The sequence below is a fragment of the Citrus sinensis genome, chromosome 2 (assembly GCF_022201045.2).
Source record: "Citrus sinensis cultivar Valencia sweet orange chromosome 2, DVS_A1.0, whole genome shotgun sequence".
NCBI classification, from domain to species: Eukaryota; Viridiplantae; Streptophyta; class Magnoliopsida; order Sapindales; family Rutaceae; genus Citrus; species Citrus sinensis.
The window spans coordinates 27,551,094-27,578,716 of record NC_068557.1 but is presented as its reverse complement, the minus strand read 5'-3'; the positions used below and the strand labels follow the sequence as shown (position 1 = coordinate 27,578,716).

Sequence of the window (27,623 nt, the reverse complement as noted above, 5' to 3'; positions counted from 1 at the left end):
CCCTGCCCCTAAGCCCCAATGTGAGGGTAAAATTGGAAAGAGAAGCACTGTTAACACCCCCTCAGTACCCTTTCAAATTATAAGTGAGAACGAATTGAATGTCAACAATTAATTTAAATTAAACATATTTTATATTCTAGTTTAAAATTAATAAGAAATTCTAGTTTATAAGCCTTCGCATGTTGATATAATTTAATTTGCAAGGAGGAAGAAAAATGGATTATTAGGCAAGTTCTTGTAAATTAATTAAATTGATTGTTGACTTATTTAAAAAAAAAAAAAAGCCATTGTTGATGACCGTAGAGTTTGCGGGGGAAAAAAATTATTCAACGCTGGTTATGTTTAAAGAATTTGGATAGAGGAAAAAAAAAATGGATAGTTTAGTTAGACTAAATTTATTCTTAGTAGGGGTGATGAAAGCGCCACTCAATTGGAAATGGCTGCCTATATAAAGTGAATAATGATATTTCTTCAGTATCAAATTACAATCCGTTAAATTTATATTCAGCAAATTTGGACACTCCTTTATCACGAAATTTGGATTTTGTAACATGTAATGATAGAAATTTGAGATTGGATACAAATATATTATATTGTCACGGTCTGTGATGTTGTTGACTTGGTAATATTAAAAATTACTGGTCTTGGGACTCATCATCACCAACTGTATGTGCTACTACTTATAACCCCCCTCCCAAAAAAAAAAGGGTTTGTACTGCTAAAAGGACCACTTTGATGCAGAAGAATCACTTTGAAGCAGAAGATACTGTATGGTTAACAGCCCAAAACTAAATTGAAAGACGTAAATCAGCTATAAATTTTGCTACAAGAAAATTCCTTGGATCAAGAAAAGAAACCCTCTACTTCTATGGATGTGTTTTTCTTGTTACTTTGTACACTGTAATGCTTCCTCCGAAACATGTAGCTGATATAACTCTGCGTTTTCAATCACTTCCCTCAGAGCTCCCGGACCCAAACACTTGAGAACCTATGGTAGCAAACCAGATATGTAATAAGCACAGAGGTTGATAGTACAGTGACAAAAACTAAAGTAATGCTAGGACTTATCTCTTGCCAAGAAGGGAGTTGAGTTATCTAAGAGTAATGGATAAGCATTTCTCACGAAGGAGAAGCATAATTGTAGAGACAGTAACGATAAGTACGTTTAGAAAACTATTCCCAGAGACAGATTTATATATTTAGCTAACTACATCCAAAAGTTACATCTTTGCTTCTTCCAAGGTAATATGACAGGCAAAAGGGTGGAAACAAGTATCAAACCTCATTTGCATCTTTGAAGTAACTGAACTCATCTTTCTTTGGCCAACGTACACGCCAGCATCTGAAAACCAAAGAAACAAAATGTAAAGAGAGAATTCCAACATACATAGGTCGGCAAACCACAATCTTAATGTCCAAGGACGTAAAGAACTCAGCGGGATCCTGCAATTGCCAATGATGCTGCCTAAATTAAGGGTCTCAACAAGGTCAAGATTTTAAGCCATCAAAATCTAGACAATCCCACATTATTGTCATTTGAAGCAAAAAGCCAAAAACTACCCCATCTCTAAACCTGCGACTAGTAGGCCTCGTAAATAATTTTGCTCATGTTCACTGATTAACCAATCTCAAGAAGAATGCAATTACTACATTATGACAAAGGAATTAGTTAACAAATTGAAACCTGTCTTTTCCAAGTCGACGTGCTAGCTCTTCAGCCAAGGCATGGCCAGGTGTATCTGCATCAGTTCCCAGAATAATGCGAGAAACCTACAAGCTTTATTTATTTTAGTAGGCTTACTTTCTTTATTTTTGTGAAGTAAAATTTATTAAAAAAATAAAAAAAAAAGCAGAAACATTAATATTAATTTCATACACCTTATCCAAATGCTCTTTGCAGTTCCATAAATACTGATAACCAGTGTCCTGTTACCCACAACAGACACAAAAGAAAAAGTAAATCAGTACCCGAAAAGCGATGCCAAGTGACCAGATTGAGATGAGATAATAATAATTCACATCTCAAAAATAGGAAGCACATAATACTATAAACAACGAACTGTTATGTGACTTGCTGGCCAAAAAAGGGGGCTGGTGGGGAGGAATTGAAAGTTCCAATACAAACCTTTTCCCGTGGTGGTAATTCTCTGTTAGAAACTTTTGGTGGTGCTCCAGAAGGAACACTTACGCAATTCTGAAAGCCCGCTTCCTCCACTGAAAGCTTGTCTATTTCACCTTCAACCTATAATCAGGAACAAAATAGTATAAATCAGTAGAAAGATTTTTAAAAAATTGGGCAAAAGCACCCAAAATATGATCACAGTATGTACAATGATGACTTCAGCAGTTTCATTTATGTCATCAAGTCCATATAACCACTTTTCTGTGCCCTTCTCCTGAAATAGAAGCATAAATCCAACAAGAATTCAGATTACAGCACATCCACACTCCATTTTACAATGGGAAAATAGGCACAACAGAAATAAAATGGCATTTTAATCTACTATCAAGAAATTCGTCAGTACTCATTAGCATACAGTGATACAAGAGATATAATCTTCTAAAGCAAATAACATCGGTCAATTTATTTTTTCTTGCACCAAATAGTTGACTAGATTCTATAAAATAATAACATATAGTGTCCAAATGGATGCATATATCTCTAGCACAATTCCTGGTGCATATACCATTCCATTGCATTGACATGTAAAATTTTAAAATCCTTGTAAGTTATTAATATCCCCTCTCTGGCATTTTTTTTGGTGGGGGGGGGTTTGTGGGGGGGACGACTAAACCAAAAGCCGGGCCACCCAAAATTTAGCATCAAAAGGAGTTGAAACAGATCACAATGTAGAACATATGAGTGATTTCAGGGATATTGTTTGTAGAAAGCTTGCAACGTGTGAGAGAATCCGATCAATCTAAGGTTTGGGAGATTATTACTAGTGATCTTACTCCATTCTGAAATTCATTAAACAAATCCAAAAAACAATAATTGTACTGCTTCATGTGGTTTTGTCCTATTCAGATTCTTCGCACTTATTTCTCTGTCATTCCATCATTTTATAAACAACATTTACTTATTCGTCAATCAGAGATAAACATAGCACAAATACCTGCCGAAATTTTCTCTCCATACTTCGGTATTTGCAGCCAACAAGCACACCATTATGCCAATAAGGGAAAGCTATGGCCTGGTAACAGAAAATCTCAATAGGGTTAGGAGGATTAGATTGCAAACACTCAAATGGTTAATATCTAACTTCGAAACAGACAAAATCCAATGTATGCATAAAAGTAAGCCTACAGAGATCTTATGTCAAAAGAAGTCATTTCGTTTCATTCACAGAGGGAGACAATGCATTTTCACACGTTTGACATCCACTAATACAATCACCCAATTGTATATTTGCAGCTTAGTTTTGAGCAGATGGAGTAAATATATAACTATAGTAAATAGATTAAAATAGATTAACTCCATAAACCATGAACCTAGGGATTCAAAATGAAATTGACAAATGAATGCTAGATTACCAACTAAATTTACAGACCCATGAGTACTCCAAAAAAGAACAGGGCAGATATATCCGCATATTCATTGCATCCATTCTAGCACACAGAGTTATTATAGCTAGGTTTCTTCCACAATCACAAGGCCAACTCGACCATCAAATAAGCACTGGTTTGTAACTGCAAATGAGAAGAGAGACCTGATCGTGAAGTCTTTGCATGACAGAATTTCTCTGTAGAGTTCCCTCAGATATCATTCTTTCGCCCAAGTATGCAATTAACTGAAACAGAGACCAAATTTACATACTTAATTATGATCATCCGCACCAAACAAGGACATACTTTTTGAAGTCCTCCAATATGATGTAAATGATATAATCTAGCAAGGGGGAAACATGAAAAATAAAAAGAAACCTCATGCAATTGAATTAAAACAGATAAAAGAAAAGAAGCCGATCTACATGCCTTCTCACCCAGTGGTTCTAATCCTAAGCTCTTCTCTGCCACTTGTCTCGATGACATAACTTTTCTAATCTTGTTGCTGCCTGCAAAGGCCTACAACCAAAGTTATCAACTGGCACAGAAGTTGTATAATAGAGAACAGCAACTAGTAAATTTACTTTATGGTGGACAAAAGCTCAGAACAATATTAGGCAAAAGGAGAGTTTATTTTGGAACAACCCTTCAATGGAAGTAACACTTTCTTGTATCATTCAAGTTTGAATGCATAAAGAAGAAATATACTAAGGTGCATATGCTTTCGTAAAAGTTGCTTTTAAGTAATCAACTGCTTCTTGGAGAAGCAGTTTAAGTGTATTGGTCAACTTTATTGACCAAAAAGTTTTTTTTTTTTTTTTTACCCTTTTGCTTCAGCAGAAACAACAGTACTGCAGACAAAGTGAATTAAAATACCAAACTGAAACTAATGCAGAAAAGGATAAAAGATGTATGGTGATGGATAGAGGATACCTTTGAATACTCCTGAGATAGAAATAACAAGAATACAACAGAGTTTTTCCCAAAGAAATAATAAAAAAAAAAAGTCAGCTTGTAAAATCTAAACAAGATACTTAATTATATTAACTACAACTTATCTTAATATGACTAGGAAACCTAACCTAAACTAGGAATACAATTCAAGTAACCAATACCCAAAACAATAAGAGTCTCAATATACAACCAAATTAAAGTAAAATGCAAATCAATTAAAATATTCCTAAACATTATAAATTTCAATCCAATTTCAATCCAATTAGGATTTCTCCAATTTCTTACCCGGCCTGCCCATCCACAATCAACTCGAAAACACCTCCACATTGCAAAATCCCTACAACAACCAACCCAACAATCAACCAACGCCCACGAAACGATTCAACGCAAATAAACAAGAAAACGCCTTAGCAGCTTTACCCATCTTGGATTATGTGAACAGACAAACTCCTCTCCAATGACCGACCACCACCTTTACACTACACCACCAAAGCATCGAACATTCCACTCAAAACAACAACAACAATATTATAAAGATTGGAATTTTAATATTGAAAAAAGCATAAAGATAATGCCTTGGGGCATAACAAGTGAGCATAGCGTCCCGGAATACAAGAATCGTCGCAATTTATTCCGACAAGCTTCAATTTTTGCTTCACTTCCGTAAGCTTCGAGATGTCAATAGTATCATCCTTATGCTCTCCGAAACTCTCCGCATCACTATTACCTTCAACAAAAATAAGTTGTATATATATTTCATACTGTCTTTTAAGTTTTGTAGATTCGACCAAAGCAAACAATTTATTATTACATTGCAAGGAAGGATTGCCTGTGACGTGAGTGGGATACGACAGCAGGGGCGACCAAACGCGGCCTAATCTTCTGGGCACTGTTACTGACGAAGTTGTTGCGAGACCGTTGGTTAGAGATAAGTGACCGGTTTGCATTATCCTAACCGGCATTTTTCTTTAGATTCGTTGGCTTCAATGGGGAAACCAGTGATGTTATCAACTGCTCGGAGTCGGATATTTGTTCTTTATTGAAAGTGAAAGGCTTTTCACCTCCAATGGGCCCGTTGTTCTTTTCTAATCTTTTTCTTTTGCGTACCCTCTCAAAAATCCTCTTGCAATTGAAATTATTAATTAATTCCTTATTTGAAATAAAAATTCAATTAAACACCTAAATAATTTATTTTGTTAACGGCTATTTCATACACACCCCATTTTATAGTTTAACATTTTAGAATTTTGTATGTATTTTATAAATAAAAAAAATGAATATATGAGATTATATTTTATAAATTAAACTAGATGCATTTTAGGAAATAAAAATAAAAAATTAATAGGGCAAGTTTATAAAAATTTTAGATAGGTGTTAAAAGCTCTATTCTTCTCTATTTTTAATTTCGTTTAACCATCCAAACCTCCGCTAGGGCTTTCACAATGTACAGATAAATATACTTCTACAAGGCATTAAGACTCAAAAGTGGAGTGAGAAAGTGTCTAGAAATTAAGGAATTTTTGGCAATTATGTTGGGGGCCAAAAAAAAACCCTTAAATTAATGAAATCCAATTATTTACAATCACTATTTAGGGAGATACTCCATATTTTAAATTAAACATATTTGTCCCCCGTCTTAACAAGTGATTTACAAATAATTTATTTTGACTAACCACTCAAATTTATAAAAGAAAAGTGTAAAAGGTTCAATTTAAACTTACTCACCCATATTTAAAGAGAAAAAATAAAAAATTAAGAACTCGTGGAACTCATAAATTTAACAAACAGAATCTCTTATTAACATTGAGTGATGAATGATTAGAGAATGAAAAATCATATAAGTAGGATGATTTATATAATATATGCGTATATAAAATATTTAAAGCAAAATTAAATCATCTCTATGACAAAGTTGAACTAGTTTGATGTCTAATTTATATTTAATAATAATAATAATAGAAGAAGAATGAGATGAAAGATTTTACCGATGTAATCGGACTCTGGTGTTTGACTCAGTCTTAAGTCCAGGTAAGTAAAGAATTTATTAATTAATTAATGGTATTTTAGATGTTAATTATTTTCGGTAAATCTAATTCGTTGCAGCTGGCTTGCAGCCATGACAAAAAGTGAAAAAGAAGAAAAAAATGAAACAAAATTGAAGAGAGCAATGATCTTCATTCTCTGGGCTCTGGGATCTAGTTCGAGAATTCAGAAAATCAGTGTTCATTAAACGAAAATTATTCAACTTATATGATTTTTTTATAATTAAGGGGATCAGAGAGAAAAATAACAATTAATAACTAACAAATTAAAAGGTGAATTAATGTGCTGTGCAAAGCAAATGGCGGTTGATTATGGTCTAGTTAATGACATTTTTGAGAGAAAAAAAAATTATTTGCCCCTTACATATGGCAAGAGCCAAAAAGTAACGGTAGGTGGTTAACCAATAAATTTTCCTTATTAAACAAATAATTAGGGGAAGTTAATCACACAATAATTATTTTATACATTATATAACCGCCAAGCAGCCGCCAAAACCTAGTAACGGTTTCCAATAAAACACCCCGCCAAAATTGTCCACGTGTCCCAGAATTCCGAATAACCAGCAGGTGGTTACTCACATAATTGATAATCGCCCTCTTTTCTCTCCGCAAATACCCAAACTCCCCACGGTCTCTCTCTCTCACTCTCTCTCTATAATAAACTGCCATCGTTTATTCAGTTTGATTAAAACTTCCACTTCTCACTTCAAAAGTCTTCTTCAATTCAATAACAAACAAACCAACGACAAGACAACACAATATCTTCTGTTCCAGGTACCCTCTCTCTATCTCTCTCTTCGCATGTCTTTTAAATATTTATTTTATCCAATATTATTATTTATTAATTATTTTCTACAGTTTTCAACTAATGGCCTTGAGTTATTGCTCAAACTGGGAGTCGCTTCAGCAACTCACCTCAGATATGCTAAGCTACAGCAGCAACAGCAGCTTCCATCATCATCAGCAGCAGCCGCAGCAGCTGCAGCAACAAGCACAAGTGGTTCTTCCCCAGCTGCTGGATGAAACCCTTTTCAGTTTCGGCAACAACAGCGGCGGCTGCTTTGAGTTTTCGGATACTTTTATCGATCCATTTTTGCCGCCTGATGAGTTCTTTTACGGAGACAGCTACACAAATCTTCTCCCTTACTTCTCGTCTCCATCCGATGCCCTCATCTCACTCTCTCCCGAAATCTTCCCCCCGGAAGACTTGGAGTCCTGCCAGTTACCAAAGCGGCAGAAGAGCCATCACTGTGACTCAAATTTTGCACCCAATTTCTTTTATGGCTACGTGCCAAATCCTCCACTGATGCCCGAGTTCCTCCCCGAAATTCCAGCTCCGGTTACACAGTTTCAAGCTCCGAAGCCTGAGAGTAGTGTGAAGAAGCCGAATGGAACTAGCTTGTCAGTGCAGAGCATTGCCGCAAGAGAAAGGAGAAGGAGAATAACTGAGAAGACTCAGGAGCTTGGGAAGCTGATTCCTGGAGGGCATAGAATGAACACTGCTGAGATGTTCCAAGCTGCTTCTAAATATGTCAAGTTCTTGCAAGCACAAGTTAAGGTTCTTCAACTCATTCAACCAAAGCAGCAGGTATATAATTAATTTATTTGCTAAACTTTTTAATTTGATATTTTTCGGCATTTGGGGTAGTTACTTATTGTTAATCACATTATGCAGCAGGAAATGAAGGAACCGTTTCATATGCATGCACAAGATCTACAGAATCTTCTTGCTTCTCCAATAATCCAAGAGAAATTGTACTCAGAAGACAAGTGTTTGGTCCCAAAAGAATTTGTGGAAACCCTGGCTAATGATCCTGAAATCCAATCGAAGCCTATGGTTTTTCAGGGCATCGATCAGTTGCTGAGAACCAACATTGGGGGTCACTCATGATTAACGTACAGCATTTGATTTTCAGTATTAAAAGTTAAAACTAATCACTTTGTTGTTGCGCATTAATTTTCTTTTTCTTTTTTTTTTTCTGTAGTTTTTTCAGGTCGTAGATTTTACGACCTGGCTAGCTAGGAAGTTAATTAACCTGTAGCTTTTAGCTAGGCACTAATCTAACTATTTTCTTGTAATTTTTTTTTTTCAACCAAGGAATGGATTAGTGTTTTTTACTTCTGTGTTCCAATAGTCTAGCAAATTGCAATATGATTTGTTGAGTATTGCTCTTGTATGTCATCCAAAATTAACTGCTTAATTTTAACTTGGTAAGTGAGTGGCGCTTAAACCAAGCATATCACCGCAATCATTTCTTCGTTTTACTTGATTTTCAGAATTTAGACAGTTCTAAATCTTTGTGAGCCAATACGATGTAATTAAACTAACTAAGATGATTAAATTCTGAGTTTCAATTTTTTTTTTGGAGCAACTGAATTTCAATTATTGAAATCACAACTGTGTACATAAATGTCATTTTCATTTATTAATTAATTATGCAAAATTCAAAAGCGAACAAGCCAATAAACAGGAGAAAGAACGCATGAGCCAATAGCTTATCGACACATGATGATTTTATGTTCCAATTGATATTTATTGAACCAACTCTAATCCCATGTTTTATGTATTAAGTTAAGTTTCCCTACTTTTTCTGAACTAACTTTCTTGTGGAGAAAGAAATAAAACAGTAGTCAAATCAACGACCCGGTAAAAATATATTTCTTTTTTTTTTATCCACCGTCAAAATATTACTTAGGTAGGATCAGCAAATCATGAATATGTTCACCGATAGAAATATGATTATTAGAATGGATTTTTAATAACATCAAAGGACAAAAACATGATTGCTTTTGAAATTAAAGAAGACTTCAATGGAAATTCCTTGCTGAATTTGAAACCGTATGTACTATCAACTGCTCGTAACTTCCACAACCTTGAGCAATTTATTAACTTGCACACAAAAACACACACCCACACACTTAACACTGAAAGAAAATCAACTTTCTCATTGGCCATGGCTTCCATTTCTGAAACTATACACATCTTCTTCATTATTTCATCACTTCAAGTATCTCCAACACTCTCAGCAACAGTTGTAGAAGATCTCAACAACTTACATCCACCTCCAGATTTCAACTCAACAATCATGAACAACTGCATCCACAACCCATCTCTCAAATACTGCAACTCCTCATCCCCGATGGACTTAAATGAAATCTTTAAATCCACCATTGTCGCAAGCCATCTATGCAACGAGTCCAAGAATCCTAATTGTGTTGAATCCTTTCCCAAAATAGGCCTTCGAAGCCGTCCCAAGATCACACCACTTTACTTATCATTCAACTTCTTTTGGAAGTACTGTCCCCTAGGCATCATGTCCATTGATCTTTCAAACAACTCTTTAAAGGGTGCTTTCCCGATTGATGTTCTATTGTGCACTCAAATTCAGGCTCTTGATTTGAGTTACAATCAACTTTCTGGTGACATCCCAGTTGAAAGCTTCTCTGTTCTTGCTAATCTTACTTTTCTCAATCTTTCATACAATCATTTCTCTGAGATGAAAGTTTCGGATACGAAGTTTTTCCAACGTTTCAACTCTTCGAGCTTTCTCCATTCAGGTCTCTTTCCAGGGCACCATAATTACACTATCAAAGCTGTAATCCTGTTGGTTGGTTTTCCAATCTTTGTTATTCTTATGATAAGTTGCACGGGCTGGTTGTGTTTTGTAAGGCCTGATTTTTTACCAAGAATGCTTAGGAGAAATCATAAGTTTACAACATGGATGCTTAAGGCGGCAACAAATGGGTTTTCGAAGAAGAATTTGGTGGGCAAGAATGAGGGAGCCGCAATTTATAAAGGAATCCTGAGAGATGGTACTCGAGTTAAGATTGAGATTTACAAGGGTGATGTTTCTAGGGAAATCCGTGATGAATTCGTTGAGGAATGCAAGCTTCTTGTTCAGTTTCAGAACAAGAATTTAATTCGAGTACTGGGTTGGAACAACAGTCGCAGAACAAGAGCCATTGTTACAGAATGGACAAATGGTGGAAACGTAGAGTTATGGCTATCAGAGTCAGCTCCTTCATGGAAACACAGATTGAAAGTTCTGATTGGAGTTGTTGAAGCTATGTGTTATTTGCAGGAGCAATGGCCTGAAGTTGATTATGATCTCAGGACAGGCAGTGTTTTGTTAACTGACAATCTAGAGCCTTTGATTTCAAGGTTCAAGATTGAATATCAACACCGTAGCACCAAATGTAAGTAGGTTTCTATCAGCCTGAAGTTTCTTTTCATTGTTCAGATGGCATTGTGAACTAAATCCATGAAAATTTTCTGACATTTCAGATGTTTACAAGTTCGGATTATTTCTTCTGGAGATGATAACAAACAGGAGGCCCCTTGAAGAATTTGAGCGTGGCGAAGCTGGTTTCATTGAGTATATCAGGATGCATTATCCTGAAAATTTGCAGCTGGTTGTTGACGAGAGAATGATGCTGACAGAAAACATGTTTGATCAAGCTGAACAGGGACTGGGCCTTGGATTGATGTGCACAGATCAACCAACTGGAAAACTTCCAAGCTTGGTTCAGATTTACAACATGATAACCAGAGCCTACAAGTCCTGCCCGATTTTGACATCTGAAAATCTTAGAAAATCACACGCTGATGGAGGTCATGGTCACAAACGAGTTCAATTTAAATAAAGCATTGTCACTAAATGATAAGCAACTTAGCGGTCTCAGATGTAGATGAATTAGTGGTCTCGGATGTATATGAACGCATGTTCGTTAAAGTAGATAAGTTATTTCAATGCATAAATTATAAACGGACCCAGTATTGTGTTTCGCAATAGTCGAACATATTTAGCACCATTAAGTTACAATAGCATGATCTGAGCTGGTTCCATCCATTTGATGTAGAAATCTGGAACGTATGGATCAGAGAAACCTACTGTTGAAACTTGAATAACTAGTTTAAGAAGCGTACCATAAGGAAATGTCCAATAAGCAATATGTGAGAACGAGACAAAAAAGGACTCCATTAGCAATTACCACTTGCAAATACATACATTTGATAAAATTTGGGTGAACATTTTGAAGACAACTGGTCATCACAGGCAAACTACAGGCAAAAATGTATAAAAGCATCCTATGAAAATTCCGTACGAAATGAAAATTCTAGCGAAATGCTAACTCCACCTAGCATTCACAGTCATAATATAATACATACAACATATTTTTCATTTGCATTGTGCAAACTAGCTTTACTACATTATCAGAAGTAGGCAAGACGTCATCTGATAATGCCAGGCCTATTGGCCTGCACTTTAGATCTGCTCTTCGAAACCCTCCTAGGCATTTCAGCTGTTAAAGCATACATCTTCACAGCAAATAATTCCTCAGGTAATCCCTTCTGATCCTGAAGTATTGGAAAAGTATGACAATAAGATTTTCAAGCGTCTCTTTAAAATACATGCAGCGCAAACCTTCAATAGAAGTGTAAAAATAAATCCACAAACAGCTTATAGAAGTATATCCCAAACTTATATTCCCAGGGAAAACATTCTGAAAAAACTACTCTTTTACCAAAGGAGAACTTACAAGGCATCATAGTAATTTTGCAGAGTTTAATACGCTATTTATCAATTTATTTATTAAGGTAAGAGTAGAAACCTTTGATTTGTAGATATGTAATCCACACCGAGAAAAGAGTTCTTTAAAGTAAAAATCAGATCTGGTGATGCTCCGATCTTCTTTATCCAATACAAATCCTGCAAATGTTTAAAATATATCTAGAAAGAACTTATTTTTGTAGGGAAATGCCTTCATATTACATACAAGCTAATTTCAAATAATTGGAGAATCTCTACATTGTCCAAGGAATGAATTGATGTGCAACAATTAACATAGGTGTTCAAGTTGATCAAGCAGAATTGATATGTTTTAACCATTTTGTCTAGCAGTGATCTCCGTGGTGATTTAACAGAACCTCGGTGAAGTAGGACCTTGTATGCTAACCCTGGTGCCTTGGAGAAATCAATTTATGATAATTCTAACAGTCTTCGGTTCTTTATAACAATGCAGCTTAAAATTCAAAGGATATAGATGCATACAGCAGCATTTTCAAGAATTGACACCACCATCCCAAATTTCTAATATATTTCAGGCATTTTGGTTGAATATGAACAGGTCAAACAAAAGAACCTCATTAAAGTGCCTGATTGAAAGAACATTTGACACAACCCTGCCAGATCATAATAGTCAGATTAGAGAATGAGAGAGAAGGAAAGTACCACTTCTTGCAATGTTCTCCTTCAGGACAAAAAATCCACCAGGTTTAAGGCCAACCTGGAATTGGAAAATTATCAGAACTATGGCGTATCTATTCAAATGTTAATCAAAATTTTTACAACCAGAACTAGCAAGAAAAACACAGAAACATCAGATGGTATGTAGCGGCACACTAAATCTATAAGACGGATTCAGAAGAAAGTTTAATGGATGGGAATCATGAAGCATCGCAGGCGCACTAGTAATCTTGTTGCAGTTGTCTGATTAACTTGGGACAGGCATTATGGGTATCACAGTGAAAACAATAGTAAGCATACAAAAACTTCTTATATGAACCATCTAGCTTGGTGATAATCCTAATATGCATAGAATAAGGTCCAGGAAATTCTATATGCATGCTAACCCACTGCATTCAACAGTTAATTGAAAAATGAAAAAGAAAAACAGATATATAGTCTCTTGGAGGGGGCAAAGAAAAGACCATTGACTTGGGTAAAAAGAAATACTACCCATAATTGGCACATATTAAAATTCAATTTCATCAACAATGTCATGGCTGTGATGATATAGCATTAGGAAAATGTTGAAAAAGAAAGAAGGAATGGATAGTAAAGGCATAGCAACTAGCCAGTGGATAATGAGACAACAAGCTTTCAATTCCTTTTTAGTCCTTCCTATTAACCACACACAAAATAAATGTTTCAACTTTCTATGAGTTCCGTACACAAATTTCCACTTATTATCCCATGATATAAAACTTATATATATTATGATTCAAGTTTGAGAGTGATTTACCTTAGCTCTCTTAAAGAATGAAACAAAGTCGTCATCTGTTAGATGACCAATGCACCATTGAACCCATATGACATCATATCTTCCAGTCTCTGGAGTAAAATCCTACAAGCAGAGTGAACGAATTATACCTGTGCGCCAAAAAGATTAGCCAAAACGTATAATATGCTTTAAATATAATATAACAGGGATTAATATTTAGAGGAAAAAATGAAGAAGAAAACAAAAAACCCCAAAAATCCATTAATCTGTAAGCCACATAAACAGGATCGTTCATTACAAAGAATTAGGAAAAACATTTTCACTGTATTCTTCAAGGGCAACAATCACATAATCGTAACAGTTTGATGGCTAAAATCCTAATTGTGTAATATACTGCTCCAAAAGAATGTGATAATTAGGGTTAACATTATTATATATGAGAAAACAACACTAATTATTGGAATTACTAGAAAGCTATTCATGGTTTAGAGAAATTACATTCCTCTGCTAACATAGCTCCTAGTTAAATAATCTTGATTCGATTTCACATCTTGGAGTGCTACGCTCACATTCCAGCATTTACAATGAATAACAAATAGAAATAACATTAAACAAATGAAACAAAGCATAAATAAAGATACTGCTCATTGCCTTGGATAAATGGCAGAATCATCCAAAAATATTACCGCAGAAATGCCTTTTTTTGCAATTTTCACTTTCTTACTTCCTACTTTTTTATTCCTTTTCTCTCTGACCCTACAAAAATCATTTCAATTACAAGTCCATAGTTGGTTCTGATATGGATTATGCACATCACAATTGAAGTCACGCAGAGTTAAATTACCGTTAGTATCCACTTTATTTATTATAATTCTGAGCTTACGAATGATATTGGATAATATTAGTAATTACCTGAAGCGGCACACAAAAAAAGTTAGTAGCTTTGTGCATATCAGGGGCCATATGGTTTTCAGGGGCCAAACTTTCACGAGCAGCATCTAGGAAATGAGAAACGGGCTCAAGAAGATCCACCTGGATCACATTAGAATGATAGTCAATAATGATGACAATGATGAAAAAGTATCGGACACAGAATATCTAAGAATACACTTGAAAAACCTAGAAAATAATTATTAAAAGAAACCTTTTACCTCATTAAAATATCTTATTAGAAGGTTCTTGGTGATTCTTCCAATGCCAGATCCACAATCTGCAGCGGTTCAGATATCAGAGAAAACTCGTTGCCAATTCATAAGCAGGTGGAATGATACATGTATATCAGACAGTATAAAATACAGCTGCACTAGAAATCTGGTATTCTAAGCTATATAATGTCGATCAGAAGTTAGAAAGTGAAGAAAGAATGAACAGAATGCATCAAAGTAACAATCTGTCATCAGACATATATAATCACTGAGATGTGCTTTTCTGCCTAATATTAACGTTTCCATCAAAAAATGAAATGAAATAAAACATGTAACTATACAAGTGCTATACAAACCAAACGCAAAGCCTTATCATAAACTGAACATGAGATAACACCTACCATATCAAACAACTCTTGATCATTGCTTTAACAAAAATCAAATTTTAAATAGAGGCACTTAACATGAACTTTTGCAGAAAGTGCTTTCTACAAAATCACCCCCAAAAAGCGCCAAAGTTCATCTACTTCCGAGCAATTCTAACAAGTTAAATCTACTTCACAAAAATAATAAAAGCCATACAAGCATAGAAAGAAAGGTAAAGGTACCAAGAGCAACAAGATGTTGATTATTTCTAGCGTTGGGGAAACGGTCAGAGAGAAGCATCTGGAGAAAAGCTTCGCTGCCCTTTATATCAACTTCATTCACATTCCCGAATCCGCCCAGAACCCCATCAACCGACGCCTCTACGCCCTGAGGTCAGGTTGATAATTTACCCACTTCTCCAAAGCAAACAGAAATATTTTGAAAAAGGAAAAAAAAACAGAAAAGAAAAGAACTTACTTCCCAATAAGAAATGCCTTCACGATACCACTGGGTCTTCTTCTCCTGCTGTTCTCCATCTTCTCCAATTTGTTCTCTCCACATTTCTTCCGCGTTCTTGAACTCTTTCCCATCGGAGTCTAACCCACTTACCTCCATTGCCGAGCTCTCTTTATGTTTAGGATCAGCAGCTGCCCCTGCTTCAGCGCTTCTCAGTTTTTCTTTTCTTCGTCCGACATGTAACAAATGTAATGTAGGTTTAGCCCTCCTTTTTGTTTCCAATTTTAGGGAAGCATATTGAGTCAATTTTGCACACGTCAATGGTTCTTTTGGATAAACATGTAACCTAAGTCGATCCAACATGGCAACGACAGAACCTGTGTGACTAATTAAGACTTGTTATCTTTTATTTTGTATGTGATCGTTTTAAAATTTATTTATTTCCAAAAAAAATTGCCCATCCAATCCAAATCCTCAACCACTGTAAATTTTTTAAGAAGCCACAAGGACATTTAGGTAATGGGAAGAAAAAATAGGTGATGGATATCCCTTAAAATATCCACGGATTGAAATTGCCATCTGGTGGTAGTGGGCCTGGGCTTCACCTTCAATAAAGGCCCATCAACAAATTATTTGGTTTGTTAATGACCCATTTACCATATTTATTTTTTAAAACAGGCTTTACAGAATTCAAATAGATTTACCCGCGCGAACAAAAATGGAGAGGCGAAAGACAACAATAACGCACTTAATAAATCTCTTGCAATCATGCATAGACAAGAAAGCCCACGTAGCCGGCAAGCTCCTCCATGCCCACATCCTCCGCAATGGCCTCTTCGACGACACCTTTCTCTGTAACCGCCTCATCGAATTGTACTCTAAATGCAACAGCACTCACTCCGCCCAGCATCTCTTCGACAAAATGCCCCATAAAGACATCTATTCGTGGAACGCAATCTTAAGCGCTCAATGCAAATCCGACGATTTGGAATTCGCGTACAAGTTGTTCGATGAAATGCCTGAGAGAAATGTCGTTTCGTGGAACAATCTCATTAGCGCGTTGGTACGAAATGGGCTGGAAGAGAAGGCGTTGAGTGTTTATAATAAGATGAGTAATGAAGGATTCGTGCCTACTCATATCACTTTAGCCAGTGTCTTTAAGGCGTCTACTGCGTTGTTGGATGTTGAGCACGGTAGAAGATGTCATGGTCTTGTCATTAAGATTGGTCTTGACAAGAATATTTATGTCGCTAATGCTTTGTTGAGTTTGTATGCTAAGTGTGGGTGGACAAAGCATGCGGTCCCAGTTTTTGAGGAGATGTCTGAGCCAAATGAGGTTACTTTTACAGCAATGATGAGTGGGCTAGCAAAGACGGATAGAGTTGTAGAGGCTTTGGAGATGTTCAGGCTGATGATCAGGAAGGCGGTTTCTATTGATTCTGTCTCCCTTTCCAGTGTTTTGGGTGTTTGTGCTAGAGAAGGATGTGGAGTGGAATCTGATGTTTTTGCTCAGAGTGATAACAAATTTTCAAGGAATGTGCATGGGCAACAAGTGCATTGTCTTACTATTAAACTTGGGTTTGAAGCGGATCTTCATTTGAGTAATTCATTACTTGATATGTATGCAAAGAATGGGGATATGGACAGTGCTGAGGTAATCTTTAGTAATCTTCCCGAAAGGAGTGTTGTTTCTTGGAATGTTATGATAGCTGGCTATGGCCAAAAATACCAAAGCACGAAAGCTATAGAGCTTTTGCAAAGAATGAAAAGCTGTGGTTTTGAGCCAGATGAGGTCACATCTATTAATATGCTTGTGGCATGTGTCAGGTCTGGGGATATTAAAACAGGAAGAGAAATGTTCGATAGCATGCCAAGTCCTAGTGTGAGTTCATGGAATGCTATGCTCTCTAGCTACTCCCAGAGTGAGAACCACAAGGAAGCAATAAAGCTTTTCAGGGAAATGCAGTTTCGAGGGGTGAAACCTGACCGAACTACTTTGGCTATTATCCTCAGCTCATGTGCAGCAATGGGGATTCTGGAGTCTGGAAAACAGGTTCATGCTGCCTCACTAAAGACTGCTTCTCATATTGACAATTATGTTGCCAGTGGACTGATAGGAATTTACTCTAAGTGTCAGAGGAATGAGTTGGCAGAACGCGTGTTTCATAGAATACCTGAACTAGATATCGTCTGTTGGAATTCAATGATTGCAGGTCTGTCACTCAATTCTCTAGACATTGAAGCTTTCATGTTCTTTAAGCAAATGCGACAAAACGAAATGTATCCTACTCAATTCTCCTTTGCAACTGTGCTGAGTTCTTGTGCAAAATTATCTTCCTCATTCCAAGGGAGACAGGTTCATGCCCAGATAGAGAAAGATGGATATGTTAATGATATCTTTGTGGGGAGTGCTCTGATTGAAATGTATTGCAAATGCGGTGATATCTATGGGGCCAGGCAGTTTTTTGACATGATGCATGGCAAAAATACAGTGACCTGGAATGAGATGATACATGGATATGCACAGAACGGATATGGAGACGAGGCAGTTAGACTTTACAAAGACATGATAGCATCCGGTGTTAAACCCGATGACATAACCTTTGTTGCTATATTAACAGCTTGCAGCCATTCAGGACTGGTTGATGTGGGGGTTGAAATATTTAATTCAATGCAGCTAGATCATGGAGTGGAGCCAATATTGAATCATTATACTTGCATGATCGACTGTCTAGGTCGAGCCGGTCATTTCCATGAAGCAGAAATGCTTATAGATGAGATGCCATGCAAAGATGATCCTGTTATATGGGAGGTACTCCTAAGTTCTTGTCGACTTCATGCTAATGTGAGGTTAGCCAAAAGGGCAGCAGAAGAACTCTTCCGCTTGGACCCCAAGAATTCTGCCCCTTATTCACTTCTAGCCAATATCTATTCTTCTTTAGGAAGATGGGATGACTTGAGGGCTGTCAGAGAGCTAATGAGTGAGAATTGCATTGTTAAGGATCCAGCTTATAGCTTGGGTTGATTACAGGAATGTGATGTAAGCCTTATGGAGGATGATAACCAAAGGACTATTTATCATCAAGTAGTTTCATAAACAATGGAACAACTTACCTCTGTTGATTGTACCAACCTGAAATTTTGTCAGCTCAACAGGCCTTGGTTGCTTAATGGTTCATTTGTATTTTGAATGAAATGCTTCACTCCGAACTGATTACCATCACTGGTTACAAATTTTTCCTCAACTGATATTCTTTGTGGAAGCTGGAAACTGGAGTACTCGTGTCCTAAGCATAAAAGATTTCTGGTTGAATGTGTTCAGACCTTTAACAAATTGGTTGCTGAGTTGTTCGTTCATCAAACTTGGACAGTCTATCTTGATCCATCAGGCAGGATGTTTGAAGGATGAATTTAGGGTGGACTGTGAACTAGAGATTCAATCCTTTGGGAACTGGTTGTACCGGATTTTTTCACTAATCAATAAACCACATGTGGAAAGTTGAATGTTTTCACTGCCTGCATTTGCTTCCAGCTGCTAATGAGCCTTAGAGTGATCATTGTTGACAAACAAAGAATCTGGGCAAGAGTTAGCACTGCATGGTCACTGGCTATCAGAAAATCTCATTTTGTGATACGGAGAGCATGTAAACATTGTCATTATTGGAATATGCCTATTCACCATGATGCATTAATCATAATTTGTGACACATAATTGTATTGTTTGCCCAACAATATAAACCAAATGAAATCTTGGTGTTTGTCTGGAGCATGTTTTATAGCTGACTCATCTGATTTTTTTTTTTTAATCCTATATGTACTATTTCCTTCTAGTGGTAACGTGCTTTGCTTGTTTTAAACAAAACAGCAATTATGGTGCTCCTTTCTTATGTGAGTCAATACTTAAGTGCATTACAATGTTGATGAGGCACCCTTTTGCCTCTTTAGTCATCATTTACCTTTAAGCTGAACAAGGGGTTCAGAGGAAACCCATTGGGTAGAAGGTTCTGGTGTGCGATTTTTGTGGATAGCTTTTAAGGATTATGATTGGTTGAATTTTTACGATGCTTAGTATTTCCTGTACATTTGCTTTACAGGCAAGAGATAGTCTGCTACAAACGGAAATCTATGCAAGTTCATTTTGAACTGTTTGCCTTCATCTGTGCCGTGAACCTCTCTACGAGCTTCCATTCTTGAGCTCTATGATTGTTTATCTGTGTCTTAGAGTCTCTGTTAACATATATCCTCAAATATCATGATGGATGGAAAAACTGCTAATTTGCTATCGAGAAAAAGCGGCTTTCCCTTGCGGCATATGAAATTGTTAATGATTTCAACGTTCGGTATTGCTTGTTTCAATGATACCAACAACAAAAACATAGAAGAAAAAAAAAAGAAGGATAAAGCTAAAAATAACATAAAAATTAAAAAAAAAACATAAAACATAAAAAGAAAACTAGACCCAGCGGGTTTCATTAATACAATTTCTTTTTTAAAATTTAATCTAATTAATCTGAAAGAAAATTATTTGACAGCGTGTACAATAAAGATAACCAATCCAAAATAATAAAAATAAAAATAAAAATAAAATATTCCTTAGAGGAAATAACGCAAGATAGGCCGAATTTATTGTTACATTTAATCGCAATATAAAATTAAATCAGAACTTTATTTTGTTTTTATTTTTTCAAAGGAAGTACTTGGACATATTAATTATTTGTGTTTCTTTGCCAATCATTAACGACTTTAATGCAGCACTTTAACTATTAGGATCCCTCTAACATACATTAAGTGTATGTTAGGGTTTGCCTAACTATTATCATATGTTTTTGTGTAACTAAAATTTAAAATTATTAAATTATTATATTTTTATGTTATAAATTAAACAAGTCAATTAAGATGAGTATTCATTTTTAACTACACGTATATTCATCTACAGCCAGATTCTGACAACATTAATTAACCATTGGTTAATGTGCAAACTTTGAATATCGAGGAGAATAAATAGGACAAAGGCATTGAATAGAATTTACGTACGAATGAATGTTTCATGGTTATGTATATGTTGGAGTTTATCTACGGTGAAGTATAAATATCAGCCACACACATAAAATGATAAATAGTAAAAAATTTATTATAACTTATTTTTTTATTATTTATCATTCTGCGTGCGTGGCTGAGATTCGTACTCCACTGTAGGTGAATTCTAACATAGTTGAACCATTCATAAATAAATGAGCTTTTTTGTGTTCTAAAGCTTTAAAGACAAAACCCTTTTCTTACTATTTTCTCACACAACAAGCACCGTTAAAATTTATAGGGATAGGATTATAAGTTTTCTTGAGCCATGCAATAAACAAAGTTGTGTAAGAATGACTGTTTCCAAAAAACACAAATGATAGAAGTAATTTGATAGTGCCTTTCAATCTTTGGTTGGGGTCATTGAGTCATGATCATTTCATGCAAAATTACTAGGGAATGATATTTTAACTTTAAATTTTAACTATATTAACTTTCTTTTTTTATAAAAAAAAAAGAAAGAAAGAAAAAGAATTACATCTTGTACCGTAAAAAAGTATTTTTACATTATATTACATTTGTGCATGACTGTAGATGATAATAGACATTCGATAGATAAATATAAGGGGGAAATAGTTAAACTGTATAATTAATTAGGGAAAAAAAAGAAATATGTATTTTAAAGTACCGCTAACACAATACCAGATGCATGCTTTTTGTTTCTTGAACTAGAATTTTATATTTTCATCAGTGATCTCATATTCGCAATTAAACCATCGAGAAAATAAATGCTTCATAACTAAACTTGTACTGAAATTTTCTTTTAATTTTAATTCGGATAGAAGGTGAAGAACACTACAACTTAGGGTGACCTATGTCATTTTATGCCAGCATAACATAAGCATATCGATAAGAAGGAATCAGCTGCATCTAACCTCTGCATATGCATTCTTGACTCAAGCAGAGCTAGCTACTGATAATCTTAGCAAATACATGTGTCAAAGATTTATTGCGCGTGATAAAGTAAGGGGTTGCCCCAAAAACCCTAACTTTATAATATGTTTGTTTTGTATCATCTCGGTCCAATATTCGTCATCATCTCTTTCCACATCACTCCTCGGACAAGAAAAATGGCAGCACCCACCCTGACCCAACATATAATGGGATCCCTTTCTAAGGCCCCTGCGACTTACACTCTCAGTCTCCCAAAATCTCCACAAGAGTGGTTTTCCCCAAAAAACCCACATTCCATGCTCCCTCACCCGAAAACTCTCCTGCTCCAAGGAAAAAGACACGGTTCTTGAGAAACCTAAAAGGGAAGAAAATGTTTTTGTTGACAAAGAAAAAGTGAGAGAAGCAGGTCTCCTCCTGCAAAAGTGGGCGGAGTCCGATCAGCGGAAGCCTAGTGATATTAGCAAGGCAGAAATGACGCTTCTAGCCTATGCGGTTAAGATTGTGGGAAAAGGTCTCATTGTCGAAGTGGACTCTCAAGAGGAAGAGATTATGAATAAAATCCTTGAGCTTGATTATGTGCTTTTGATCCTGCCCGTGATTCCTATAGTCATTTGGTGGGTATTTGCTATCGTGAATCCAAATGAGACAAAGGAGGAGGAGGAGGTAGTGGCGGAGAATGAGGACCAGAAAAAGTAAAGAAGGCCAGGAAGAAGAGTATGAAGAAGGACAAGAAGATAAAAAAGCAAGGACAAAAGAAATATGTAGGTGCATCGTTTTACCATGCATCTGATCTGCAAGTTTGTTGTTGCATTTTACCAAGCATTTGATATGAAAGTTTTTTGTTCCGTGTTTTTTTCCTTTTCTTTTCTTTTAATGGATCAGTACTTTTGTTAATTTTGCTATTATTTCTCTTTATTTCCCATTTGCCTTTTTTTTTTTAATTTACCAATTATTTCTCTTTATTAAGTTGCCAATTATACGACGGATCTTGTTAGTTTAAAGTTCTACTATTATGTAATTAAGTGTCAAATCAATAAGAACCCACATACTAAGTAGGCCAAATTAGAACTATCTTTATCATGTAAACATTTAATAATATTCTAAAAATTTCACTCAACTCATATTACATTGTAAATAACAACCCATTGAAATTCAAATATTAAAATAATAATCATATCATGTATATTTGAATAAGACGAACTAAAATTTGTTCGCAAAATTTAATTCCACATGCAATACCCTAGGCCAAAATATGCAAGTTGAGCTGGCTGGGTCATTTAACTAACTAATATTTTTAATTTAATTCCACATACAATAGTCTGGACTACTAACTAGTATTTTTAATTTAATTCCACATGCAATAGTCTAGACTACTCTCCTTCACCAAGGAAAAAGACTTGGTTCTTGATAAGCCTGAAAAGGAAGAAAATATTTTTGTTGACAAAGAAAATGTGAGAGAAGCATGCCTCCTCATGCAAAAGTAGGGAGAGTCCGATGAGCGGAAGCCTGGTGATATTAGCAAGGCAGAAATGGCGCTCCTGGCCTATGCAGTTATGGTTGTGGGAAAAGGTCTCATTGTCGAAGTGGACTCTTAAGAGGAAGAGATTATTAATAAAATCCATGAGCCCGACTATGTGCTTTTGATCCTACTCGCGATTCCCATAGTCGTTTGGTGGGTATTTGGTATCGTGAATCCAAACTGGACTTTGTCTTCTGTTGGTATTGTTAGTGCGACTATTGCCGGGATTATAGGGGCGGCTTCTCAAGTGGTCCAGATGATCACCGAAGCGAGCCCTGCTTATACCAACGTGAAGAAGTTCATGGCCTACTGGAGAAATGAGACAAAATAGGAGATGGTGGAGGAAGAGGACCAGATGAAATAAAGAAGGCCAGGAAGAAGAGCATGAAGAAGGACAATAAGACAAAAAAGAAATGACAGAAGAAATATGTAAGTGCATTGTTTTACAATGCATCTGCAAGTTTGTTGCATCGTTTTACCGAAGGAGGCCACTTATATTAATTTGCTTGCGGCTTTGTTAGGTTTAGGGATATTGAGACAGAAAGAGAAATGTTCAATAGCATACAAAATCCTAGTGTGAGTTCATGGAATGCTACATTCTCTGCTATTCCCATAATGAGAACCATAAAAAGCAATAAAGATTTTCTGGGAAATGCAGTTTTCAGGGGAGTTAGCTCTCTAGGCTACTTTGGCTATTACTCAGCTCATGAGGAGCAATGGCGTTTCTGGAAGCTATAAAATAAGTCCATGCTGCCTCACTCAAGTCTGCATCTTGTATTGACAAATATGTTGCAAGGGGACTGATGGGAATTTATTCTTAAGTGCCAGAAGAATGAATTTGTAGAATGTATGAACCATAAAATGCCTAAACTAGTTATTGTCCGTTAGAATTCAATGATTCTAGATATTTCACTCAATTATATGGACAGAATCTTTCACAGTCTTTAGGCATCCATGACAAAAAGGGGTGTACCCTACTCAATTCCCCTTTACAACTGTGCTGAGTTCTTGTGCAAAATTATCTTCCTTATTCCTAAGTAGACAGATTCTTACCCGGATAGTGAAAGATGGATACGGTAATGATATCTTTGTGGGGAGTGCTCCAATCAATATTTATTGTAATTGTGGTGGTATCAATGCAGCCAGGCAGTTTTTTGATATGATGCCTGGAAAAAACAGTCACTTGGAATGAGATGATACATGGATATGCAGAGAATGAGTATGTAGAGCAGGCTATTAGTCTTTACAAAGACATAATTGCATCAGGTGTTAAACATGATGGTGTAACCTTTGTCGCTATATTGACTCCTTGCAGCCATTCAGGATTGGTATATGCAGAGGTTGAAATCTTCAACTCAATGGAGCACGATCATGAAGTGAAGCCAGTATTGATCATTTTACTAGCATGATTAACTGTCTAGGTTGAGCTGGTCATTGTTATGATGCAGAAATGCTTGATGCCATACAAAGATGATCTTGTTGTATGGGGGGATCTTGTAAGTTCTTGCCAAGTTCATTCTAATGTGAGATTAGCAAAAAAGGCTGCATAAGGACTCTTCCACTTGGACCCTCAGAATTTGGCCCCTTATTTACTTCTGGCCAATATCTATTCTTATTTTGGAAGATGAGATCTTGAGGACTGTCAGAGAATCGCATTATATCAAGGATTCAGCTTATAGCTTCGGTTGAGTATAAGAATGTGATGTAAGCCTTACAGTGGATGATAATTGGAGGACTATTTATGATCCAGTAGATTTCATCACAATGGAACATCTTATAAGGCCATTTATGATCAAGTAGATTTGTGTTAACTTAAACTTTTATCAGCTCAACAGGCCTTGGTTGCTCAAGAGTTTGTTGCATTTGACTCCAAGTTGATTACCGTCACTGGCTAAAGATTTTTCCTCACTGTTATTCTTTGTTGAAGCTGGAAACCGAAGACGAGTACCTGTGCTCTCAGCCTGGAAAATTTTTCATTGTATGCGTTCAATGCTTTATCAAATTGCCAATTCTATGAGGTGCTGAGTTGTTTATTCTTCACACTTGGGAGTTATATCTTGATCCATCAGGATAGATATTTAAAGGATGAATTTAAAGTGGATGGTGAATGAGAATCAGTCATTTGAGAGCTAGATTTACTGGATTTTTTCCACTGCTAAAGAACTTCAATTTTTCTTTCTCTGCCTCCGTTTGTACCAGCTACAGTTTTGGAGTGATCATTGTAGTCTGTATCGGGACAATACTTTGCATGTTTGTGCTGCCTATATCAAGTGAAGATCTGTCTCTTTGCTCTCTCTTATGGAATGCATGTTATATGGTAATCCTCGGAATATATCTATACACGATGATGCATTGACCATAACCCTCTGATATAGACCAAATAAAATCTAGGTGTTAGTCTGGAGCATGTTTCTAGTTGTCTCGCCTGATTTGATAGTTTCACTGCATTCCACACATCTGATGTGTGCTCTTTCTTTCTACTGGTAACTTCTTTTACTTGAGTTACAAAACAACAATCTTTTGATGGCGCCCTTCTTTCTGTAAGTCGATGCCAAAGTTCATTAAAATGTTGGTGAGGTTTATTGGTGCCTCTTGAGTTAGCATTTACCTTTAAGGAAATTCAGAGGTTTGGAGGAAACGCATAGGTAGAAGGTTTTGGTGTGTTCTTTTTTGTTAAGGGTTATGCAAACTAAAAAGCAAATTTGATGATGTTTAATATTCTCCATACCTTTTCTTTACAGGCAAGAGAAAGTCTACTACGTACAAAGGGAAATCTATGCAAGTAAACTTATGAGCAGTTGTTTGCCTTCATCTCATCATCTGCCAGGAACTTCTCCATGAACTCTCATTGTTGAGTTATAATTGGTTTCTCCATGCTTTGGGAGTTTCTTTTTGCATAAATCCTCAAATATTTTGGTTTATGGATAAATTGCTATCAAGAAAGAGAAGCTTTGTCTTTCATTTTTTTGAAATAGTTAATGATTTCAATGTTCATTAATAATTGAATCACTGGATGACAACTTCTCAAGCTCACTCTTCACAGAATGCTTGAAGATGTGCTAAAACTTCCCCAAAATCTATTTGATCTCTTTCAAGTGCTATACCCACCAACTTATGATTAACACAGTTAGTGGCAGTCAATTGTCATCCGAAATGTTATTGAATCTGTAATGCTTTAACGAAAAGAGAAAATTTTGTACTAGATTTTTCATTTCTTACAGTGTGAAATTGTTCTTTACTTGCTAATAAACGGAGTTCATGGATTTTTTTTTTTAATCTTGATCGTATACTCTCTTTAGATAAATAGTTTTCAACTCTGGATGGTCATGATACGACTGAGGACTAGGGTTTGCTTAATTTTTTTCTCTTCCAGTTATCTTAATAGCAGTCATGGAGCAACATAGACAAGCGCGGCAACTTCCTTCGCAATCATTAATTTTTTTGGAAAATACTTTTTAAAATTCAACCAAATATGCTAATGTATTCTCCCAAAAAAAAAAAATAAATCAACTTTGAGTAACAATAAAAATGTAAGCTGAAAATTAAAATATTATCATTAAAATCACTTTAAATGAGTATGTTATAGCCAAAACTATTTAGAAATTCATTAGGAACATCAAATTCTTTAAATTTCAAAATTAGAAAATTTTAAATTATGATCGATAATTATGAGATACATATACATATATATATATATAATTAAGTCAACATAAGTCATATCACTATTGGATTTAAATTCTATAGCAACATACCCACGTATCGAAGCCCAAATCAAGATAGTTCAATTTTAAAGAAAATGTACTCTCACTTTGATAACTTAATAGTAGATAGACAAATTTAAGAAAAAAAAATATATATTTTGCAAATCCAAGAAGATGAAAAAGTTTCACTTTCCCAGACGGTCGAAATTCAGGACCGTCCTGAGATTTTTGGTTGATTTCAAATGTACTATCACTTTCTTGCTATGTATCATCACCAACCCCAATGAAACAAAAAGCAATTTGATCATTCATCAAAGGAAAATGATAAACGAACTCAATGAAGACAAAAGGACGATAGAAACGCAACTTTGAATTGTCGTTTCACGTGTTAGATTTTTGCTTCTTTTAATCTTGCGTGGACCCACAAGAAATAAAAAAAAAAAAAAGAGAAAACGATGGTCATTTCTGGTAATTCCCCAACCACTCATTTTCCTTTCCTTAGTTTTCCCCCTCCACTCATTTTACTCCCCCTCCATTTGCTTCGTTACCAGACTCCCCTCCATTGAGTTTGCTTCGTTCGTTACCAGACTCCCCTCCATTTGCTTCGTTCGTTACCAGACTCCCCCTCCATTTGCTTGGTTACCGGACTCCCCCTGGACGACAGCCGCTTCTTGTTCTCGCCGAGCCCCCCTTTTTTTTTTCTCGCCCAGCCCCATTTGCTTCGTTACCGGACTCCCCCTAGACGACAACTGCTTCTTGTTCTCGCCGAGCCCCTTTTTTTTTTCTCACCCAGCCCCACTTACTTCGTTACCGGACGACATCCGCTTCTTGTTACCGGACGCCGACCGCTTCTTGTTCTCGCCCAGCCCAGATCTACAACGGACATGATCGCCCAGCCCAGATCTACTACGACGTCGCT

General features: G+C 36.0%; 6 protein-coding genes across 11 annotated transcripts; 4 read left to right on the top strand and 2 right to left on the bottom strand.

Annotated features, from left to right (window-relative positions):
- Window positions 1–557: 557 nt before the first annotated feature.
- Window positions 558–5,554, bottom strand: LOC102625402 (primase homolog protein). 5 transcript variants are annotated; one of them, XM_052434682.1, is made up of 13 exons: window positions 5,330–5,547; window positions 5,076–5,227; window positions 4,921–4,979; window positions 4,786–4,837; window positions 3,976–4,065; window positions 3,711–3,791; window positions 3,117–3,194; window positions 2,331–2,396; window positions 2,126–2,242; window positions 1,879–1,926; window positions 1,685–1,770; window positions 1,282–1,342; window positions 558–988 (listed from the first exon to the last, which is right to left on the bottom strand). In XM_052434682.1, exons 1-13 carry the CDS (start codon window positions 5,460–5,462, stop codon window positions 887–889), a joined length of 1,125 nt encoding a protein of 374 aa, XP_052290642.1. In that variant the 5' UTR covers window positions 5,463–5,547; the 3' UTR covers window positions 558–886. The 5 variants fall into 5 exon arrangements, 3 of the variants coding, with proteins under 3 accessions (XP_052290642.1, XP_052290641.1, XP_052290643.1); XM_052434681.1 differs by having other exon boundaries at window positions 5,312–5,545; XR_008052248.1 differs by having other exon boundaries at window positions 901–988; window positions 1,685–1,777; window positions 5,312–5,552.
- A 1,745-nt stretch (window positions 5,555–7,299) lies between these two features.
- On the top strand, window positions 7,300–8,772 carry LOC102629520 (transcription factor bHLH52). Its single transcript, XM_006468404.3, has 2 exons — window positions 7,300–8,130; window positions 8,230–8,772. Exons 1-2 carry the CDS (start codon window positions 7,411–7,413, stop codon window positions 8,431–8,433), a joined length of 924 nt encoding a protein of 307 aa, XP_006468467.2. The 5' UTR covers window positions 7,300–7,410; the 3' UTR covers window positions 8,434–8,772.
- A 499-nt stretch (window positions 8,773–9,271) lies between these two features.
- On the top strand, window positions 9,272–11,186 carry LOC102629803 (putative leucine-rich repeat receptor-like serine/threonine-protein kinase At2g24130). The gene is made up of 2 exons (XM_006468405.3): window positions 9,272–10,739; window positions 10,828–11,186. The coding sequence occupies exons 1-2, from the start codon at window positions 9,323–9,325 to the stop codon at window positions 11,184–11,186; spliced, it is 1,776 nt and encodes a 591-aa protein (XP_006468468.2). The 5' UTR covers window positions 9,272–9,322.
- A 311-nt stretch (window positions 11,187–11,497) lies between these two features.
- Window positions 11,498–15,902, bottom strand: LOC102626144 (alpha N-terminal protein methyltransferase 1). Of its 2 annotated transcripts, XM_006468304.4 has the most exons (8): window positions 15,536–15,901; window positions 15,301–15,445; window positions 14,699–14,757; window positions 14,460–14,579; window positions 13,569–13,670; window positions 12,776–12,830; window positions 12,156–12,253; window positions 11,498–11,901 (listed from the first exon to the last, which is right to left on the bottom strand). In XM_006468304.4, exons 1-8 carry the CDS (start codon window positions 15,875–15,877, stop codon window positions 11,776–11,778), a joined length of 1,047 nt encoding a protein of 348 aa, XP_006468367.2. In that variant the 5' UTR covers window positions 15,878–15,901; the 3' UTR covers window positions 11,498–11,775. The 2 variants fall into 2 exon arrangements, with proteins under 2 accessions (XP_006468367.2, XP_006468368.2); XM_006468305.4 differs by lacking the exon at window positions 12,156–12,253 and having other exon boundaries at window positions 15,536–15,902.
- A 168-nt stretch (window positions 15,903–16,070) lies between these two features.
- On the top strand, window positions 16,071–20,024 carry LOC102626652 (pentatricopeptide repeat-containing protein At4g20770). The gene has a single exon (XM_006468306.4). It carries the CDS (start codon window positions 16,233–16,235, stop codon window positions 18,537–18,539), a length of 2,307 nt encoding a protein of 768 aa, XP_006468369.2. The 5' UTR covers window positions 16,071–16,232; the 3' UTR covers window positions 18,540–20,024.
- Window positions 20,025–21,955: 1,931 nt separating this feature from the next.
- Window positions 21,956–24,553, top strand: LOC127900347 (pentatricopeptide repeat-containing protein At2g13600-like). The gene is made up of 4 exons (XM_052434995.1): window positions 21,956–22,176; window positions 23,525–23,724; window positions 24,183–24,331; window positions 24,425–24,553. Exons 1-4 carry the CDS (start codon window positions 21,956–21,958, stop codon window positions 24,551–24,553), a joined length of 699 nt encoding a protein of 232 aa, XP_052290955.1.
- The last annotated feature ends 3,070 nt before the right edge of the window (window positions 24,554–27,623 follow it).